We start from the raw sequence: 15266 nt of genomic DNA, 5'->3' as shown, positions 1-15266 counted from the left end.
TGCTAAATTAACCAATTTAGCACACCATTGCTAAATTAACAAATAATCGGTCATCTTTGGAACAAAACGTTACACCGCAAATTAGTAGTGATGACTTCATGAATTTTTTCAGTGATAAAATAGAAGGCTTTAGACAGAAAATAGGAGATATTAAACTTTCTGCACCGCCTTATACTTCAGATCCAGTAAACACGTCTCTGAATCTAAATAACCTACAGTGCTTTAAAATCATAGAACAGGAAGAGCTAGACAAAATTATAAATAGCTCTAAATCAGCTACGTGTATATTGGACCCAATTCCAACAAAGTTACTGAAAGAATTGCTACCTGTTATAGGAGAACCTCTTCTTAACATTATCAACTCTTCTTTATCCTTAGGTCATGTTCCAAATCCTTACAAGTTAGCTGTTATTAAACCTATTATTAAGAAACCACAACTGGAACCCAGCAACTTAGCTAATTATAGGCCTATTTCAAACCTTCCATTTATATCTAAAATACTAGAAAAAGTTGTTTCTGCTCAATTATGCTCCTTTCTGCAGACCAACAATGTTTTTGAAGTGTTTCAGTCAGGTTTCAGAGCTCATCACAGTACAGAAACTGCATTAGTGAAAATAACCAACGATTTACTCTTAGCTGCTGACCAAGGGTGCATCTCGCTATTAGTTCTACTCGATCTTAGTGCAGCATTTGACACCATTGACCATGGTATCCTTATTAATCGCTTAAAGTCTACAGGTGTCCAGGGACATGCCCTACAATGGTTTAAGTCATACTTATCTGACCGTTACCAGTTTGTGAATATTAATGGACAGCCTTCACAAATCAGCCCAGTAAAATACGGGGTGCCTCAAGGATCAGTTTTAGGCCCTTTACTGTTTACAATATACATGCTACCCCTGGGAGACATTATTAGAAGACATGGGATCAGCTTTCACTGCTATGCAGATGATACTCAATTATATATTTCAACTAAACCTGACGAGACGTCTAATCTGTCCAAGCTAACTGAGTGTATTAAAGATGTTAAAGACTGGATGACCAACAATTATCTTCTCTTAAACTCAGACAAAACAGAATTATTACTTATTGGGCCTAAATCCTGTACACAGCAGATCTCACAACTCGACCTACAATTAGAGGGATACAAAGTTAGCGGTAGCTCTACTATAAAAGATCTGGGTGTCATATTAGACAGTAATTTAACTTTTAAAAAATCACATATCCCATGTCACAAAAACTGCTTTCTTACATCTGAGAAATATCGCTAAGTTACGAAGTATGCTATCCATCTCAGATGCAGAAAAGCTAGTCCATGCTTTTATGACTTCTAGGCTGGACTACTGTAATGCACTGTTTGCTGGCTGCCCAGCATCCTCTATTAACAAACTTCAGCTAGTACAAAATGCAGCTGCCAGAGTTCTTACCAGGTCTAGAAAATTTGATCACATCACCCCAATTTTATCCTCCTTACACTGGCTGCCTGTTAAGTTTCGTATTGAATTTAAAATATTGCTTCTTACATATAAAGCTTTAAATAATCTAGCTCCTGTTTATCTAACCAATCTTCTGTCTCGCTACAATCCAACTCGCTCTATAAGGTCTCAAAACTCAGGGCTTCTGGTAGTACCTAGAATAGCAAAGTCGAGTAAAGGAGGTCGAGCCTTCTCATTTATAGCTCCTAAACTCTGGAATAGCCTTCCTGATAACGTCCGAGGCTCAGACACACTCTCCCAATTCAAAACTAGATTAAAGACCTATCTGTTCAGTAAAGCATACACTTAGTGCACCACTTGGGGGCTTCCACACAGGTTCTGCATCTTGTTGATATACACTGTGAACATCAGCTACGCTAATTATTTTCTTTATTCTCCATTTCCACCTGGGGATACTCTTCCCGAGGCCCTCAGACTATGCAGAGTCACTGATTCGATCCAAGACCAACGACGAGATGATCCCAAGGTTTTTTATATCCTGGACCTGGCCAAATCCTGAGCAGCTACTGTGATGGTCATGGAGGAGTGGAGAACATGAGACTGATTCCTGTGACGCTCCAGAGACAGACGAGTCTTCGCTGAGGCCAGCTTCCAGCCTCCGCCACTGAGACTGCAGCTCTGCACAAACGTTTGGCCAGCGGAGAAATTAAAATGGTCGTGCCCAACTGAGCCTGGTTTCTCTCAAGGTTTTTTTTCTTCACTTCCGCCTTTAGTGAAGTTTTTTTTCCCTCTCTGCTGTCGCCACTGGCTTGCATGTTTCGGGATCTATAGAGCTGCGCATCGTTGGATTTGCTCTTCAGTATTTGGACTCTCAGTAGTGATTATTAAACCACACTGAACTGAGCTAAACTGAACTGAACTTAAACACTACAAACTGAACTACACTGTTCCTATTTACTGTGACCTTTTATGTGAAGCTGCTTTGGCACAATCTACATTGTATAAGCGCTATACAAATAAAGGTGAATTGAATTGAATTGAATGTGAATTTTGTAATAAGATATACAGTGCTCAGCATAATTGGGTACAGCCCATATTTTAATCCATATCTCAGTGAATATAGGTAATGGTGCGTTTAAACAAAAGTGATTTATTAAACAGATTAAAATAACATTTTAGTCACCAAACGTATTTAGAAATTGAAAGATAGTACTATTAAATTCTAGCAAAATATTGCAAAAACAAAATACAACCTACAAGATTTCAGCTACTTTTTTTTTAATTGCTTCTCTTGATTTTTCCTCTTTTTAAATCTGTATTTAATATTTTTCTATAACATAAATTTGGGTGTACACTTTTTTTACCGTTATCGTAAATTATGTTGTTGTTAGATAAGCTCCAGATTTGGCTTCAGTACTGACTAATCTAATGTATATGCACAAATATGATATTGTATAACTTTCAATTAAAAACATGAATTTAAAATATAGATCTGTGAGGGGTGCACTTATATATGCTGAGCACTGTACGTGTCCATACCTTCTCCCAAAAGCATGCAGAGATATCATTGTTTTAGGTCCATTGAAGGTTGCATTGCAACATTGTCTTGATGTAATTTCCCCCTAAAAGTTTCGTTACTGTCATGCATCAAACACTTTTTCTATCACTGTAATACATTTGTTTAAATTAGCACACAGAAAGAAAGAAAATGTTTCAAACAATTTAAATAAGCTGAATTTAAACAAACAAAATAAGATGAACATTACTATATTTAACTTGTTTGCTTAAATTCAGCCCATGTAAATTGTTTACAACCACTTACCTTAAAAAAAATCAGTGAATAATATATAACATACGGTTATTGAATCTAAGGTTTTGCATTATGTTAATGAGAATCAGATAAATCGTCACCTTAGAATTATAAGGTTCTATCTGACATTTCTGTCAAATCTGAGTTATTCATGTGTTCTTATTAATTGACTACTTATTTACATTGTGATGTTTTTGTATAAGTTGTTAACATTTTAAACGTTACATTTTACGTTTTGCATTTATTTAAAAAAAATAAAAATGTTTTTTTTCTACAAAGTCAGACTCTAGTTTGGCTCTATACAGTTCTTTGTGTGAGCCAATCAGCATTTCAAATGCACGCACGAGGACCAATCAGGATCAGCTTTCTTTGTTTTTTTTCTGGTTAACAGCGAGAAAGATGAGATAGAAACACTTTCTTTTAATGTCATTAAATTTAATATTAAGCCATGAAGAGCAAATACTTAATTTCATTAATGGGACACATAATTCAATAATTATAATTCAATCATTCATATAAAGCATCTAATTCAATAAATATGACCTTAATAATTACATAAAATTAACAAGTCTTGTGTGCTTAATTCGAACAAGAAAAAATATTCATCCTAAAACATTAAATAAATGATAAAGAAAGCAAAAATGTTTCTTTCTGAAGCATCAACATAGTTACAACACCAATTTTTATTTTTTCAAATTAAATTAATAAGCAGACTGATTGTATTTCTTGAAAATTATTGCTTCAATTAATAATCTGCCAGATGGAACCCTATAATCCCAAGCAGAAACTGACTTTTTAAGTTAGAAGGTTCTATCTGCATTTGCCCTGTTTGTTTTACCCCAATTTGCAAATTTAGTACATTTAGGGTCTCTGTCGTGTGAAAGAGGACTGTTACACGCATGTTGTTTGCTGTATGAAATGTCAATATAATTGTTAATAAAAGGGAAAGTCAATGGAAAAAATCTGTACTTTCATTCTTCCTCCTTTTAAAGAAAACAAAATAATATATTCTAAATAATATTGGCAACCGAACAGTTTTGACTACCTGATGACAAAAAAAAAAAATGGAAGTTAATGGGAACCACAACTGTTACCAAAAGATCTAGTTTTGAATCAGAAAGAAAACAACACAGCATAAACCATATTAGTAGACTTTTTCTTTATATCACACAGTGTATAAAACAAAGGGACTTGCATTTAGAAAGCCAGGAATACATTCTTCAAACTTTAAAGCTGTCTTGTATGTCATAAAAACTATATGTAGAGATCCTGTGAAAAGCAAAAATACACTTCAACTTTTGTTATAATAACAATAATACTGTGAATTTGAATGAATCCTTCATGAACCTCACTTCATCTAAACTTTTCGTTAACTAAATAAATGAATCAAATCTGCATCTCACGATATAACGTCAAATAAATAATTTAAACATTCTTATGCATAAATGGCCCCTTTTCATTTCAGACATGGCATAAGTATACCAAAACTTCACTCTTAAAATAACACTAAAGTCTTACAGCTGAAAAATTCTGAGTTTGGTCGATTAAGACGATTAAGGCACTGAAGTTTTGATGAAGGATGGAGCAACATCAAAAATGTCCCTATCGGGTAATTAAAGCACTCATCATTACGATCTATCCAGAACAAACTGAGAATTTTTCTTGATACTTCCAGCTAAGATGAAAACGTTTTCTCCTTCCAGTTACACTGCGGCACCTTCAAAGAAAACATTAGCAGGACGTCAACAACACATCTATTCTGCACTACTACAAATATCACACTATGTCACAGAGTTATTTTTTACAAATGACATCAGTCAAATAGAGTCAAGACTCACCAGTTGGTTGAGAGCCACAGGTGACCTTATATGAAGTCCATATGCTGATTGCAATAAGAAAAGTAGCCATGAAGCCAAACACCTGTGTAAAAACAGCCATTAGTAACATTCAGTCATTCATTCATTCATTCACTTTCTTTTCAGCTTAGTCCCTTTATTAATCCAGGGTCGCCACAGCGGAATGAACCGCCAACTTATCCAGCACATGTTTTTTTTACGCAGCAGATGCCCTTCTAGCCACAACCCATCAATGGTGATACCCATACACACTCATTCACACTCATACACTATGGACAATTTAGCTTACCCAATTCACCTGTACCGCATGTCTTGGGACTGTGGGGGAAACTGGAGCACCCAGAGGAAACCCACACGAACGCAGGGAGAACATGCAAACTCCACACAGAAACGCCAACTGACCCAACCGAGGCTCGAACCAGCGACCTTCTTGCTGTGAGGCGACAGCACTACCTACTGCGCCACTGCGTCGCCCGCCATTAGTAACAGTATTCAATAATTATTGAATGTTTGTGAAACATGAAAAGTCATTTGCTTTTTCTGCCTAAAAGATTTTTATAAGAATTGTACATGCATGGCCAATGCTGTGGAGGAAATAAAAATCCAACCCCACATTTCATCACCATTGAGAGTTGTAGTATAGAATTCTAATGTTTTTAAAACATTATTATATATTACTTATTATTATAAACATTGCCACTTGGTGTTTCCGTGTGAAGTTAGCATGTTCTCGCCATGTTTGCGTGGGTTTCCTCCAGGTGCTCCGGTTTCCCCATAGTCCAAAGACATGCTCTATAGGTGAATTGAATGAACTTAATTGGCTGTAGTGTATGCGTTTGAATGTGAGAGTGTATGGGTATTTCCCAGTACTGGGTTGCAGCTGGAAGGGCATTCGCTGTGTAAAACTATGCAACTATATGCTGGATAAGTTGGCGGTTCATTCTGCTGTGGTGACCACTGATAAATAAAGGGACTAAACTGAAGGAAAATGAATGAATGAACATTAAATAATTTTTAAAGGTTCAGTTAACATTCAGGAAATGAAGTTGTTTATTTAAAATATATAATCATATTATTAATATAATCATATTAATTATTTACATTATATAATTTATGTAAATGTTAGCGTAACAGGTTATAAAAATGCTTCCACTTGCTTTTCTTTTATGTACATGGTCCTTTAATTCTAAATGACCCCCCCAATGTTAGAAACTAGTTCCAGACAGGTCATTATTATTCGCGCCAGCCAAGAGAGTGGTCGTGGTGAGTGAGTGCTCCAGTAAAATGTATATTTTTGTTGATCTTTTTTTTTTATTATCCACAATGTATCTTTTCTTTTTGACAACTTTATAAATGTTAAAATGTTAACAAATAGTTAAATAGTTAATATGCACCAATCATTGCAGGACACCATGTTAGACTGCTGGAACTGATCACTGTGTTTTTAATGTGTTTACCAGGTACATGATTTAATATTTGCCAGTGTTTCTGAATTCATGTTGCATGTTTACTTTATTACTATTCACGCCAGCAAAGACAGTGGTCGTGGATGCCATGTTAGACTGCTGGAAGTGATCACTGTGTTTTTAATGTGTTTACCAGAATAAAGTGATCTGTCCAAGGCGTGATTTGGTGTCAGATCTGATCTTTACTGTACACAACGCAAAGGAAACCAAGTACTAACCATTACTATAGCAAAGAACATATATTTCACATAAAAATATATTTAATAAAACAATTGTGGAATTTTTTAAAACTAATAATATGTTAGTAAACTATTCTTAAAAGTTTGTTACATAGGGTACAGCATATATATGGCTATATAACCACCTTTGAATTTTTTGTCTTTTTTAAATATTTCCTAAATTATATTTAATAGAGCAAGGAAATTTTCACAGTATGTCTGATAATATTTTTTCTTCTGGAGGTCTTAATTGTTTTATTTCAGCTAGAATAAAAGCAGTTTTTAATTTTTTATAAACCATTTTAAGGTTAAAACATTCCATTGAAGTAAAAAGTATATGTAATCTTGCAACACGCAAAACTAAAAATGATAATATTCGGATTAAAATGATAAAATAATCTAGTTATTAAATAATCTAATTCTAATAATCTGAAGATATAGTTACTTAAGAATGCGTAAAATAAATAGAAATAGGGATTTATATATATATATATTAGTTTTTACATTTTCAAAAAATGTTTTATTAAAAAAAAAGATTTTTTTATCTGATAAAATGGGATTACTGTCCTATTTCTATTTATTTTACATATTCTTAAGTTGCTAAATAAACAGAAAATTATCATTTTATCATTTAAATCAGAATACTATCATCTTTACTTTCTTGCGATGCAAGATTACAAAAACTTAAGGCCCTACTGAATGAATTCTTTCCCCTTCAAAATAATGTCTTGATTACTATTATAAACACTATTAGTATTACTACTTAGACATTATACTATACAATAGTAAAATACAGTACATGTACCAGTTTCTTCAAGTTTCAAAGTCTCCAAAACGTTTAATTTGACGAATGAAGACACGAGTTTCTGCACAAATGGCAATAATTTTTCCCACAAATAAGGGATAAAATGTTGCTAAAGTTACTCTCAGAGATTTCAGAGACAGATGTGTGTGTGTAGCACCAACCTGATTTCACCAAGTAGGACATGTTCCTGCATTAACATCTATGTTGATCCTGGAACAACATTCCAATCAGCCAATCAGAATTAAGGAATACTTTTACAGTTTATGTTAAGTTTAGACTTACGGTTAGGTTCATGCACTTCTCCATGATTGTTATTCAACTATTATCCCCCTCTGATTTTGGGAATAATTTACAGTTATGGTTGGGTTTAGGGGTTTGGAATAGGCATGGATTACATTTTCGAACAAAAATGACGTTCGAGGATCAACATAGATGTTAATCCAGGATCGCATCGTACTTGGCAAAATCATGACGTGCGTGTGTGTAGTAAACATAACCGGCCCATTCATTCACACAGACACACATAACAGTCTTTTTGTGGTTAACTTCACAGATACTAGTCCATATCGTGATTTGATTAGCGGTACAGCAATACCTTTGATTTATTAATGTCCAACTCTGTGTTATACCACTCATTACATTTATATGGCTGAATCTGTGTATTTATAAGCATCAATATTCTGTTTGTGTGTGATGTAAAGGAAACCATATGCCCCTAGGTACACATTTCCATCTTCCTCTTCCCAACACAAGGCATTGTGTGTTCCTGGCCAATTTGCAGCACATGAACTATAAAGGACACTCACTGATCCGGCGATTAAACCTGAGATCCCATAACTCTTCACAGCTACAACTATAGAGGCGATAAAGACCAGGATTCCTCCGACGGCGTAATGTAAAAACTCCTGCGAAAGAAATAAAGGGTTCATTATTTTAACAGAAATGTTCAGGAAAAACAAGTATAGACCATTTCAATGCTGTCATGATATTGGTCCATGAACATTTCCTGCTTGTTATCAAACCATTTCAATACTGTAGCAAGAGGCAATTCAATCATAACCTAATGTTAAAACAGCTATCATACCTTTATTTATCAATATGTGGCTCTTTTTGGATTCTCGGAAGCGACAGAAATTAAAAATGTAAAACAGGAAATACGTTGGGACCATTGTTTTTATTTACATCCCTCAAAAGGGTCTATTGCCATGATCTTCAGTTTGTAGATGACTTACAGTCAATGTCCAGTTGATGCATGTGATTTTGCTCTGAAGACGAAACAAATGCATGAGGAAGAAGAAGAAGAAGACGATGAGAAACCATGCAGTGACCACTTCAAAGTAGCGGAAAGCAGAGTAATCGGTCCAGCGCTGCTCACAGTGCACACAGAGGAAAGCTATCAGGAGAGTCAGCTGCACAAAAAAAACAGACATGTGGATATGTATGCATGAGCTCTGTGATTCAGTACTCAAGTAAAGTCATGTTACCTTTATTTATATACATTAGGGCTGCACAATATATCGATTCAGCAATGATTTCGCAATGTGATCATTCGCAATAGTTACATTGCAGCATATGCAATGTTGAGTCTGTTGTATAATTTAGCACTTTCATGTGTTTTTGAGTCCGGTGACTGTATAATGATTTTTAAAGCATTCATGCATAGGAAATTATGCAGTTTGTAAGTTTGTAAGAACAATTATTTTACTGAGTTGTTTTTATTTGTATTACTCAATTATTGTACCTGACTTGGGAATTGATAAAACATTCTGTATTTCATTTTTTATTTGTATTTATCTATGCGTGTAGATGGTTTATTATATTTTATGCTGTACTTCTCTACAGAATCATCCCAATCAGTCTAAAATGATTCATTCTTTCCAAACAGAGATATTCAAGTCATCTGGTGAAACTGCATTCATTGTACATCGCAGAACAACAAAATACCGCAATGTTAGATTTTTACAATATCATGCATCCCCAAAATACATGACCAAAAAAAAAAAACAATGTCAGTGTTGATTTAATTGAGCAAATGCTACTTCTTTTTCTTCTATAAAGCAGCTCTTTGTTATTTACGCTTTTAGCTGTTCTCCATTTTTAGACCTCGCTGTATACATTTGAAGTCAGAATTATTAAACCCCCTTTTAATTTTTTTCTTTTTTAAATATTTCCCAAATTATGTTTAACAGAGCAAGGAAATTTTCACAGTATGTCTGATAATATTTTTTCTTCTGGAGAAAGTCTTAATTGTTTTATTTTGGCTAGAATAAAAGCTGTTTTTATTTTAAAAAAAAAACATTTTAGGGTTATTATTATTAAAATTATTAGCCCATTTAAGCTATATTTATTTCCGATAGTCTACAGAAAAACCATCATTATACAATAACTTGCCTAATTACCCTAACCTGCCTAGTTAACCTACTTAACATAGTTAAGCCTTTAAGCTGTATAGAAGTGTCTTGAAAAATATCTAGTCAAATATTATTCACTGTCATCATGGCATAGATAAAATAAATCAGTTATTAGAAATGAGTTATTAAAACTATTATGTTTAGAAATGTGTCAAAAAAATCTGCTCTCCGTTAAAGAGGAATGGGGGAAAAATAAACAGGGGGGCTAATAATTCTAATGTCAACTGTATCTGACTGTTTTTTAAGAATAAAATGAAAGTTTAAGTACCAGACATCTGTAATGTACTAGTATCTGACTATTAACTAGTGGATTTCTTGCCTATTATTTGGCTATTGGCTGTTTATTAATATTTAAAAAGAACATGTTCTGCATGATCTTACTCTACTACTGAACTCAGGATCGAAGCCCAAAAAAAGCTGATGAGCAAGGTACCAACAAAGCCTGATTGTACTGGTTTAGATTTGTCAACTCTAAACCTGTAATCCAGAGTTTTTTTTCAGCCACCATCAAGGTACAGGCCCTGACAGAGGAAATGAACTATATGAGATTTAAAAGTGAAAGTAGGTGGAGCCTCAGAGCCACACCTACTATACCTATTACATCATCACAACAGACCAACATTAGATTAGGGAGAGTTAAGGTTAACTAACTTCAAAACTATTAAGTAACTTTATAATTCTATGACACTGGTAGTTAAATATTCAATTATGTCTTAAGTTTATTAGAATCTTAACAGAACGTTCATTCAAAGTTATCTGGTCCTGTGTACTTAAATCTTAACACATTTATCCCACATTTATATTAGGTCAGGTAAAGTAATTCAATACTTACAACTTGCACAGAATCACCCTTGTTCTTTTCAACAAAATCATTGCAGTATAGGCTATTAGTATTTATTTATTAGTATTTATTATTAGTATATATTTTATTTATTAATTTATGTCTTTATTCTTTAATCATTTTGCATACTTTTGACTAGAGTAAATAAACCTCTGAAAAATGTTATCTACAGTGTTCACAGCTTTTTCTCAAATGTGTCCATCGTTACACATTCATATAACTTTTTAGATTAGTTTAATGATTGTTTCCTTAACATTTCCTTAGGGTGGCATGGTGGCAGTGTTTAGCACTGTCACCTCACAGCAAGAAGGTCACTGGTTTGAGTCCCAACTGGGCCAGCTGACATTTCTATGTGGAGTTTGCATGTTCTCCCAGTGTTCGCCTGGGGTACCATATATACTATATATATGTAGATTTAGAGGTAGTGATTTAAATGTTTATTATTAGATATATGGGTGGCACGGTGGCTCAGGGGGAAGCACTGTCACCTCACAGCAAGAAGTTCGCTGTCCGTTTCCCCAATAGTCCAAAGACATGCGCTGAAGGTGAATTGATTAAACTATATTGGCTGTAGTGTATGTGTGTGATTGCGAGAGTGTATTGGTGTTTCCCAGTACTGCTTTGCAGCTGGATAAGCATCTGCTGTGTAAAACATATGCTGGATGAGTTGGCAGTTCATTCCGCTGTTGCGACCCCTGATTAATAAAGAGACTAAGCTGAAAAGAAAATGAATGAATGAATGATTATCAGATTTTTTTAAATATAATTATATATAAATGTGCATTTAAATTAAATTTTAAATATAATTTAAATGCACATTTAAAAAAAAAAAGTAATAGTAAATGTAATTATTTGTCTATTTTATGTTTTGTACACATTAACAAATAGCTTAATTATTAAAAGCTAACAATAAAAACAAATATATTAGGACTAAAGCAGGAAATATCAATAATTAGTTTTGTAGTAATGTTGGTTTTGGGCTATATTAAACTTTAAGCTTTAAACATGATGATTTCCCATTTCAGAAAGAATTGCTTTGACAAAAAATTTTTAAATTATGTAGAACACAAAAAATATATATTTGTATACAGTAGGCACATGGGGCATTCTATCAGTAATGTACATTTTCACTTATCAAATATGTGACAGGGCCTGACCTTTACGCTTGTCGTCCTCAAAAAAATCATACAAAAACAAGCATAAAATCCCACAATTCAATAATAGAACACATGCTTGATCATTTGACAGAGGAGAAGCTGACAGTGATGTCACTTCCGAGTCATAGTCTTAAATGTGTATTGCATGCATTTTAGTTCAGTTTAATGCAAATGTGACAGGTAGGGATGGGTAACCGTTTCAAGGTATACAGCGGATTGGAAAAGTCAAGGTTTTAAAACAGCCAAAATTGTTTTTTTTTTACTTTTTTTTGTTTGTTTTTAGGACAACAGTATCTCCAGCAGAAAAGATATCCTAAATTGTTTAAATTGTAAAGAAATGTGTGTTTCTGAAACTAATGAAGATAGTAGAAGTCAATGATTCATTTAAATTATTTAGCCTGACATGTTTACTGCTCTGAAATATTATAAAAGTTTCTCAAAATAAAATATATTGTGTTCAAAGGGGGAAAAGCTTTTTGATTTTTACCCAGACATTTAAATAGAATATATTTTAGAGCAGTAATCACAATACCGTGAAATTTTTATCCAAGGTTATCACACCATCAGAATCTTATACTGGCCCATGCCTAGTGACAGGACTGACAGAAACATAGAGCAATTGTAAATTTATTTGTATTATATATTTGTAGCATTTATTCGTAGAATTTATTTATAATTTCATGTTTTTAATCAATTGATGTTAATGGTAACAACTTAAACTTGTTATTTCTGAAGTTTCTTTTTCTAGAAAACAGTTTTTAGCATAACAAACTATTAAAGCTGTAGGTTCAATTGGGCTGAAGACAAGGACAATGACAGAGTTTGTATGTTTGTTAAGTGTTTTTAATAAAAAATAATAAGTAATAAAATCTGAGAACCAAATAATGGCATATTCCTTTACAGAACAACTCATAGAAATCAACCATCAGTCCATTTCAAACATTTTAGGGATGAATATGTTTTTATTTTAGGGACAGATAATGTATGTTTCTTGTAGAATGTCCCATATAACATTATGTAAATCTCATGTAGAATGAAGAAGAATTATGTAGAGTATGCAGAACAGACAACAGAGGTTTGAAATTTTCCTATCGTTTACCTGCTCATTTCCTATCTTTCTTTCTGTGGTTGGTTTTGTGTTAGGCCCTTGTGGTGGGCCCCACAGGTTTCAGTGCAAATCTCTCTAAATCTCTCTCATCACCACAACCATTTTAGCAGCCGGCTGTTCCTGAGCATCCGGGGTGTGTGAGTCTTTACAAATTATCATTGCCTGTCATCACTTACTACACAAGAGCGCACACACATAGTCTTCACACACAACCCAAACTCACAGAGCCAAATTCTGACCCCAAAACCACTACTAATACAACTATACTGCCACGTTTCATAGTAATAAATGATTAATATATCATGCATGAAATAATTAAAATAGGTAATACTGTAAATGAATGCAATTGCATTTCAATTCGGAAAAAAATTATTAAATTTTGTCTTCTTTGAAATATAACGTGGTACATTTTAAAGCCATAACGAGGCACATACAAAAATAGATTTAAAGGAAATGCTGATACCATGATTGGTTCTAGCACGTTTGTTGCTGAAAATTAAGTTTATATTTAGCTGGAATACATTTTTGTAACATGTAATAAATAAATATACTACTTTAGACCTGAATAAGAAATCAAAATAGCGAGTGGAAAGTTTAGTGGAAAGTTCCGTTAATCGGTCAATGCAGCATTGTAGCAAAAACACTCCGTTACTTGCTCACTGTATTTCCCATAAACGTCTATCTGTAAACATTCGCCCACATTTACATAATAAAATATATATTATGTAAGTAATATTAAATGATCTTACCACTTGGCCGATTTTCAGTAATCCCTGAAATGAACGCACATAAGCGATGTTGCAAAATCCTCCATCCGACGAGGAAGTTGTTGTGGTAGTTGTAGTAGTAACGACAGTGTGAGACATTCTGCTATATTTATTGAATATATTATGTGGAATTCAACACATATAATAAGCTACTCTTTATTTAAAGCTGCTCACATGGAACCATGAAGGACCAGGAGAATGTAAACTACAGTAGGGTGTGACCATATCTATGCACGGAACACGCTTCCTATGGGATGCAGAATATTTTCATCCACAAGGGGGCGCGTGGTGGCCTGAAACTTAAAACTGTCTTCAAAATTAAATCTTCATCATGTATGTCTTTTTGGAACATTTATACACCAAACCATAATCTTTTTGGAATATATATTACATATATTAGCCTATACCTGACATTTGAAGAAAAATACAGCAGCGTATGTTGTTTTAGAAGTTCACATGAAGTAATCACAATCGACTGTGATTGGTCCGTTTTGATTAGCGCCTAGAAAAGTAACAGAAACCTCTTGGCGGAAAATTTTGTGGCTCATGGGGTAGAAATGTTCGACAAAAATAGTAAGCTAAACATACACTGTTCAAATAAAATACATATTGCTCACATTTGTACCTGAGCAACGAGATTCAACAGCTATATCACTAAGTACCGCCTATTTTGTATTTGTTTTGTGAGACTTCTCTTCTTCTCACCTGTTCTATTTCTATGGGTGTGAGACTCAAGGCAAAACACTAACAGCATTATAATACCGTCTGTTCTTTTAAAATGTAAAACGTGTAAATATTTGTAATGGAATAATATGTACATTAATAAGCAATGAAAATAATATTAACAAATATCCAGACATTGATTAAGAAATCATTATTTCATTAAATCCAAAATTTGATTTAAAAAAAAACACAAAAAGATTAGTGAAATTAAGTGAAGTAAGCCTTGTCAAGTATGGTTTTACCCATACTTGTCTAGAAATTGGTCTTCTGGTTTTAACCAAGCTGCACACACACACTGAACACACCTCAGTTGGGTATCTAAGATCATTCACTCCCCCATCTTCGATTCCTGTACATTTGCTTAAAATGACTAGCCTAAATGTGTACATAATACATATTATTGTATTATTGAGTAAAAATCATTTCATGTAACTCAATATCAACCAAGTAAATAGTTACCAAATTATATCTAACCACTCTTTATAATATTATTGTTAATCGGGTTTTTATAAAAGAAACTACATCTTTGACACATAAATTCACTGCTCTTCTAGTTCAATCACAATTCTCTCTCTCTCTCTCTCTCTCTCTCTCTCTCTCTCTCTCTCTCTCTCTCTCTCTCTCTCTCTCTCTCTCTCTTACACACACACACACACACACACATACAT

General features: G+C 33.7%; 1 protein-coding gene across 1 annotated transcript; it reads right to left on the bottom strand.

The window, feature by feature from the left end:
* Positions 1 to 4390: 4390 nt before the first annotated feature.
* cmtm7 (CKLF-like MARVEL transmembrane domain containing 7) lies at positions 4391 to 14110 on the bottom strand. Its single transcript, XM_056475390.1, has 5 exons — positions 13858 to 14110; positions 8824 to 9000; positions 8398 to 8496; positions 5085 to 5166; positions 4391 to 4963 (listed from the first exon to the last, which is right to left on the bottom strand). The coding sequence occupies exons 1-5, from the start codon at positions 13972 to 13974 to the stop codon at positions 4950 to 4952; spliced, it is 489 nt and encodes a 162-aa protein (XP_056331365.1). The 5' UTR covers positions 13975 to 14110; the 3' UTR covers positions 4391 to 4949.
* Positions 14111 to 15266: the final 1156 nt, after the last annotated feature.

Source organism: Danio aesculapii, chromosome 16 (assembly GCF_903798145.1).
Source record: "Danio aesculapii chromosome 16, fDanAes4.1, whole genome shotgun sequence".
Lineage (NCBI taxonomy): Eukaryota > Metazoa > Chordata > Actinopteri > Cypriniformes > Danionidae > Danio > Danio aesculapii.
The sequence above is the reverse complement of the archived record's forward strand: the minus strand, read 5'-3'. Positions and strand labels throughout refer to the sequence as shown.

Excerpts from the sequence above, each read along its gene's own strand:
- cmtm7 (XM_056475390.1), bottom strand. The coding sequence starts at position 13,974 with ATGTCTCACACTGTCGTTACTACTACAACTACCACAACAACTTCCTCG. Across the intron at positions 9,001-13,857 it reads TACTGAAAATCGGCCAAGTG|CTGACTCTCCTGATAGCTTT; the intron begins GTAAGATCATTT and ends TTTTTTGTGCAG. Across the intron at positions 8,497-8,823 it reads GCATCAACTGGACATTGACT|GAGTTTTTACATTACGCCGT; the intron begins GTAAGTCATCTA and ends TTTCTTTCGCAG.